The sequence below is a fragment of the Pagrus pagrus genome (genome assembly GCF_965226575.1).
Source record: "Pagrus pagrus genome assembly, chromosome: 20".
In the NCBI taxonomy this organism is placed as follows: Eukaryota; Metazoa; Chordata; class Actinopteri; order Spariformes; family Sparidae; genus Pagrus; species Pagrus pagrus.
In genome coordinates this window covers 534,403-541,902 of record NC_140207.1, presented here as the reverse complement: position 1 = coordinate 541,902, position 7,500 = coordinate 534,403, and the positions used below count along the sequence as shown (strand labels likewise).

Genomic DNA, 7,500 nt, shown 5'->3' with positions numbered 1-7,500 from the left:
GAGAGTGGTGGACGCTCGACTGAGGGTCAGTGAAGAGCTGAGTGGAGGACGGATAAAGGTGAGACACACAGAGAGACAGACACACAGACAGACACACAGAGAGACACACAGACAGAGAGACACACAGAGAGACAGACACACAGAGAGACACACAGAGAGACACACAGACAGAGAGACACACAGAGAGACAGACACACAGAGAGACACACAGACAGAGAGACACACAGAGAGACAGACACACAGAGAGACACACAGAGAGACACACAGACAGAGAGACACACAGAGAGACAGACACACAGAGAGACACACAGACAGACACACAGAGAGACACACAGACAGAGAGACACACAGAGAGACAGACACACAGAGAGACACACAGAGAGACACACAGAGAGACACACAGACACACAGAGAGACAGACACACAGAGAGACACACAGAGAGACACACAGACACACAGAGAGACAGACACACAGAGAGACAGACACACAGAGAGACACACAGACACACAGAGAGACAGACACACAGAGAGACACACAGACACACAGAGAGACAGACACACAGAGAGACACACAGAGAGACACACAGAGAGACAGACACACAGAGAGACACACAGAGAGACACACAGACACACAGAGAGACAGACACACAGAGAGACAGACACACAGAGAGACACACAGACAGAGAGACAGACACACAGAGAGACAGAGAGACAGACATACAGAGAGACAGACACACAGAGAGACACACAGAGAGACAGACACACAGACAGACACACAGACAGAGAGACACACAGAGAGACAGACACACAGACACACACACACACACACACACACACACACAGTTGACTGGTGTTCTGTGTCTGCAGCCGAAGCCGATGGAGGTTCAGGTCGTCACACATCACATGCAGCGTTACGCCGTCTGGTTTGGAGGCTCCATGTTGGCGTCCACGGTAACCACACACACGCACACACACACACACACACACACACGCACACATTCATACCTCTGTATGTGGGAGGAGCCTCAGATACAAACAGCACCACCTCCTCCACCATAACATGTCTGTGTGTGTGTGTGTGTGTATGTGTGTGTGTGTGTGTGTATGTGTGTGTGTGTGTGTGTGTATGTGTGTGTGTATGTGTGTGTGTGTGTGTATGTGTGTGTGTGTGTGTATGTGTGTGTGTGTGTGTGTGTGTGTGTGTGTGTGTGTGTTCGCAGCCTGAGTTCCTGCAGGTGTGTCACTCGAAGAAGGACTACGATGAGATCGGGCCCAGCATCTGTCGACACAACCCCGTGTTCGGCATCATGTCCTGATGGCAGCAGCAGCTACAGACGCGGCTAGCGTGTTAGCCTGCTACGTTGTTAGCCTGTTGGCCTTTCAGCCTGCTGCCCACTAGATAGCCAGCAAGCTAGCCCGTTAGCCTGGGCGCTGTATAGCCTGCTGGCCTGTTTACCTGCTACCTGCTAGCCACCAGCCACTTAGCCAACAGCCTATTAATCTCTTGCCCCATTTGTTTTTTTGCCCGCCAGGCTACAGACTGTTAGCGCGCTAGCTTAGTCTCATCCAGCACACGGAGGTCTGGAGAAACTGAAGTCAGTTTGGTGAAAAGAGAATTTGGTTTCACTCAAAAAGCAGCCAGAGAAACGTGATCTGAAGGTTCCCGAGCATTTCTCCAGTCCTCCAGATGACGTCTAGCTAGCTGACAGTCTGCTAGCTGCTAGCCTGTTAGCTATCCTCAGAATCGTAGCACCGCTGAGTGTTTGTGTTGAAGTAGAAGCTGTTGGCCTGACTGAAGATGACACAGATGATCTTCTCTCTGAGCCGCTGTACATCGACGGACGGCGCGACGACTGATCGACACAACACACGGATCAGCCGGCGGGTTCGTTGGACGGATGGTGGAGATCGAAGGCTGCGTGTTAACTGATGAAAGCCACGGACAGACTCGACTCGTGTTCCTCTCTGTTCGATTCCTCCTCGATGTCAGTCATCTTCTGTCAGTGTGTTAGCATGTTAGCATGTTAGCTGTCGTCACGACTGGATGAGCCTTTTCTAAAGATTGAGTCTCCAGCTGAGATGATTTAAAGGTCCAGTGTGTAGGATGTAGTGTCACGCCACAACTGGACACACTGGACCTTTAAGTTCTGTGTTCTGGTGTTGACCTGATGGTTTCTGGAGCTTCACAGTAAAACAGAGTTACGCTCATTAATATTAAGTGAATATCTCTGAGGTCAGTGAAACACAGTGAGCTGATGGTTGGACCCGTGACTCAGCTTCAGGTTCATAATGAATGTTTGAAGGTTTCACAACATCAACACACGTGTGAGGAGCTGAGCTGTGATTGGCTGTAGTCTCATCGGTTGTGTTTATTTGTTTGTGTGTTTCTTCACATGCAGCTCAGATCAGACCTGCAGTGTGTGTGTGTGTGTGTGTGTGTGTGTGTGTGTGTGTGTGTGCACTCAGAGCGTTTATATTTGTAGAGTTTACGTGAACACAGGAGAACTAACAGATCACAGATATATTAAAGTTAAATATAGACGTATATAATATATATATTCTGTACATACACAGGAGCACAGTCAGCTGCAGTGTGATGCGTTCAGGAGCACAGTCAGCTGCACTGTGATGCGTTCAGGAGCACAGTCAGCTGCAGTGTGATGCGTTCAGGAGCAGAGTCAGCTGCAGTGTGATGTGTTCAGGTACACAGTCAGCTGCAGTGCGATGCGTTCAGGTACAATCAGTTGTAATTGAGAGCAGGTTCATGTTGTGGGACATCGACAGGCGACGGAGGCACTGTGAGGATCCTGAAGTGTCCCTCGTCCTCTGCCGTACGTAACAACAGCCGTTCTCTGTTATTCACTGACAGTTCTAACTTTGGTTTCATGTTTATTTTGATCTTTTGAATGTTTTTTGAGGATATTTCACATGAACACGGCTGTAAAACAAACAATCAGGCGTCCAGCTGCAGAAGACTATTGTTATTATTTGTGTTTATGTTTTTGACCCGAACACTGTGACTGCCTGTGATCAGGTTTACAGTTACTGCAGAGTTCGGGTCACATCAGCTGATCAGCAGCTCGTCGGCGCTGTTCAGCTCGTTCTTCATGTTCTGCTCATGTTTATGTTTGTATCTGCTCTGACTGTGCGGAGGTGGACGTGATGGATCCTCCTGATCGCCTCCGTCAGCTGACCGTCAGCATTAATCAGCTGTATTGATGATCCCGGCTGACTGTGTCCTCAGGTGAAGCTGCGTGTTGGACCTGCGTCTCTGACTGTAACGAAGACGTGACGTCCTCACAGCTGCAGTCAGATCAGATCTTTGTGTCTGAGAGATTCACTGAATGTTGATTGATCCTGAGCTGCTGTCAATAAACACTCACCTGCAACACCTGTGGTCTCTGCTGTCCTCTGTCCCTCTGCTGTCCCTCTGCTGTCTTCTGCTGTCCTCTGTCCCTCTGCTGTCCCTCTGCTGTCTTCTGCTGTCCCTCTGCTGTCCTCTGTCCCTCTGCTGTCCCTCTGCTGTCTTCTGCTGTCCCTCTGCTGTCCTCTGTCCCTCTGCTGTCCCTCTGCTGTCCTCTGTCCCTCTGCTGTCCCTCTGCTGTCCTCTAAAGAGGCAGATGTTTAGTATTGAAGAAGAAATTCAAACTCAGAATTGGAATATTAAGGATATTGATGACACTGAGGTGGTCGTGAACATCTTGATACACACACACACACACACTCATATATTTGGTAACACTTATATCTTACATCATTAAAATAAACAATTATACGTAATTAAAAATGCAAATGTATAGTTAATTAAACTGGGTTAGTTAATGATTTATAAAGTGTTAATTCAGTGTGAGTTGCAGTAGATGGTGGTGATGATGGTGATATTCATGCTTCATTAATCCTGTAGTTCATGTTTAACCTTTTCAGCTGCTGAATACACGTTAATGATCCATTTAATTGTTTCTAAAAAGTGAACGAAATAAATTAACTTTAAATGTATTAATTATATTATTATAAAGTGCTACTCATCCTCATACCAAGTACAAATACATTTAATTAAGTTTAATGAATTTAAATCAAAGTTGGCCATATTTGTTACTTTACGAAGAAGAAGAAGAAGCAGAAGAAGAAGCAGAAGAAGAAGAAGAAGAAGAAGAAGAAGCAGCAGCAGAAGAAGAAGAAGAAGCAGCAGAAGAAGCAGAAGAAGAAGAAGAAGAAGCAGCAGCAGAAGAAGAAGAAGAAGCAGCAGAAGAAGAAGAAGCAGCAGAAGAAGAAGAAGCAGAAGAAGAAGCAGCAGCAGAAGAAGAAGAAGAAGCAGCAGAAGAAGAAGAAGAAGAAGCAGCAGCAGAAGAAGAAGAAGAAGCAGCAGAAGAAGAAGAAGCAGCAGAAGCAGAAGAAGAAGAAGAAGCAGCAGAAGAAGAAGAAGAAGCAGCAGAAGAAGAAGAAGCAGAAGAAGAAGCAGCAGCAGAAGAAGAAGAAGAAGCAGAAGAAGAAGAAGAAGAAGAAGAAGCAGAAGAAGAAGAAGAAGAAGCAGCAGCAGAAGAAGAAGAAGAAGAAGCAGCAGAAGAAGAAGAAGAAGCAGCAGCAGAAGAAGAAGAAGAAGCAGCAGAAGAAGCAGAAGAAGAAGAAGAAGCAGCAGCAGAAGAAGAAGAAGAAGCAGCAGAAGAAGAAGAAGAAGCAGAAGAAGAAGCAGCAGAAGAAGAAGAAGAAGAAGAAGAAGAAGCAGAAGAAGCAGCAGAAGCAGAAGAAGCAGAAGAAGAAGAAGAAGCAGAAGAAGAAGCAGAAGATGGCGTCCTGTCTCCTCCGGCCCGCTGGGGGCAGCAGAGCAGCAGCTTCTCTTTGTGGTTCTGTAGAATCAGGATCCGGTCGGACAGTTTTCAGCAGCTGGACTCAGAAACTCTTCAAACTTCATGTCTGACGCGTCTCACACGCACTTTTTTACATAGTAAACACTGAACATGTCGTCAGAACCGAGCCGTCACCGCTGAGCTTCGTTTCTGGACCTGACAGGCGGGAAAAATCAAGATGTTTTCGGTAAGTGTGACGTCACCAGAAGTGAACGTTAATTATAAGTTTCTATGAAACATCAGAAAGTTGTGACGGACCCAACCGGTCAGACAGCGTCGTGGTTCTGTCTGCTGCAGAACCAGAACATGAGCTGCTTCCACTCTGCGTCCTGTTTACACCATGAAAGGTCTCTACTTCTTTAATAACGTCCAGGTCACGTGACCCACTGAACCCCAAACCAAAGCCGAAATGTGTCCATGTCCTGGTTCAGTGAGACGAACCTTGTTTTATTAGATGTTAGTGCTTCTTTTTTTGTTTTATTGATATTTTTAATGAAACATCAGCGTTTTTGTCATGAGGTTCAATTTATAGTCAGCATTTTCTTCAATAGCTTCCAGGGCGTTTGACCCATTGACTCAAATTCAGTGCAGAAAGTGTCCATGTCCCGGTCCAGTGAGACGAGCCTCTGTACATCAGGTCACGAGCTTCTATGTGTCCTCAGCAGGTTTGTCAGTAACTTCCATGTCGTTGTGGTGGAAGGTTTTGTTTAGAAGTAAACAAATAATTCAACCAAGGTTGTCTTTGTGTATTTAATGAAGTGGGAAACGCAAAGAGAGTTAACCTCGTCCACCAAACAAACCCTGGCAGAGACCAACGAGTCACAGACAGTTACAGTTCAGAGACACACTGAGACTCACACAGAAGCACTGAGAGACACAGACACTCACAGACACACACGATGCACTGAGAAACAAAACAATGCCCAGCTGGAGAGACGGCCTTGATGTACCCACAACACCCGACATTCGTCCGTGGATCACAGAGTGCTGCTGTGACACGACCCAGCGAGGTCACTAGTTCATAGTGAGGACGGGCCGATCCACAGTGCTAAAGGTGTAATACACCTACACATCGAACATTAGCATGAGCTGTTTTTCTAGAACGTAGACGTAGACGTTCTGTATTGTTTGATCAATCAGAGGCCAGTGCAGCAACGCAAACAGGAAGCAGAATTATCAAAGCTGTCAGATGTGTCTGGGTCGTCTGCACGCAAAGCAAAGCAAAGCAAAGCAAAGCATGCGTCTCACACGTCTCACACGTCTCACGCAGCCACTCAGTGTGTTTTTTAACCAGAAAAGGCGATGGCCTTGTATTCATCAGGGACACCACTCTGATCGCATCATATACACAGAGCCACTGAAGAAAAGGTCACGTTTGTGTCGCATCGTTGTTAAACACACATTTACCTGTCGAGCTCTCAGGCAGCGATGGACTGAGGGTTCTGCCGCCACAGTCACGTGACCCATCGCCTCAAAATTAATGCTGAAATGTCTTCCTGTACTGGTTGAATGATCCAGGAGAGCGAGGGGAGGCTGGAGGAGGAGAGGAGGAGGGAGGTGGGCTGCCAGTGGGAGAGTCCGGAGGAGGACAGGAGGGAGGTGGGCTGCCAGAGCGACTCAGCAGAGAGGAGAGACGCTGCTGTCCAGGTGGACCTGCTGAGACAGCAGCTCAGCTGGAGACACACAGGTGAGACACACTGCAGGTACGACTACTGGACAAAGAGTCCAGAGCATAATGAGGCTGTTCAGACCAGGTATCACCATCCATCCTGAGTAATCTGATTACTAGTGGGCAGCTCTAAGTACAGGTGTGAATGCACACAGTGAATCTACAGCTAATATAAATCTGTGTGTGTGTGTTCAGGTGTGTGTGGCGTGGCGTGGCAGTGTGTGTCTGTCAGAGCAGATGAACCAGGAGGGGGCGCTCTGCTGCAGCACTGCAGGACACACCACTGCTCCCCCCTCGGACACACTCAGCTACCCACAATGCCTCTGTTCCAATCACCTGCACCGCCAGAGTTCAAAGAGCTCCAGCAGACCACCTCGTTACCCAGCATGCCTCTGTGTGAGGCGCTCCGCCTGCTGCCTCCTGCAGACGTCTCAGCTCCTCCTCCCGGACTCATCGCTCCTCTGAGCCCCCACCTGGCTGATGAGGAGGAGGAGGAGGAGAAGGAGAAAGTGGTGGAGGAGAAGGTGGGGGAGGTTGGGGAGGAGGAGGAGGAGGAGGTGGAGGAGAAGGTGGGGGAGGAGGTGGAGATGGAGGTTGGGGAGGTGGAGGAGGAGGAGGAGGTGGAGGAGAAGGTGGGGGAGGTGGAGGTTGGGGAGGAGGAGGAGGAGGTGGTGGAGGAGAAGGTGGGGGAGGTGGAGGTTGAAGTTGGGGAGGAGGAGGAGGTGGTGGTGGTGGATGGAGTTAAACCTGAGAAAACAGAGGACACAGAGAAGGTGCGAAGGCCGAGGAGGAAGAGGGTCGGTCCACCAATCAGGTACCTGCTTGAGTCTGAGGGTCAGTCACATGGCCTGTCAGTGGCCAATCACAGCAGGGGAGTGACAGTGAAAGAGGAGGTGGAGGAGGAAGGAATCAAACCTGTGAAGACAGAGGAGGCGGAGCAGGCGGGGAGGCCGAGGAGGAAGACTGTCGGTCCACCAATCAGATATC

The 7,500-nt window shown here is 48.7% G+C and overlaps 1 protein-coding gene across 2 annotated transcripts in view; it reads left to right on the top strand.

Moving 5' to 3' along the window:
• Window positions 1-3,393, top strand: part of actr3b (actin related protein 3B) — an 8,924-nt gene extending 5,531 nt beyond the window's left edge. For both annotated transcript variants that reach the window (XM_084340080.1, XM_084340081.1), the window contains exons 10-12: window positions 1-58; window positions 868-951; window positions 1,221-3,393. The exon at window positions 1-58 is cut by the window's left edge and continues 68 nt beyond it. In XM_084340080.1, the coding sequence (XP_084196206.1) occupies window positions 1-58; window positions 868-951; window positions 1,221-1,316 (238 nt within the window). In that variant the 3' untranslated portion in view covers window positions 1,317-3,393. The remainder of the gene's footprint in view (window positions 59-867; window positions 952-1,220) is intronic.
• Window positions 3,394-7,500: the final 4,107 nt, after the last annotated feature.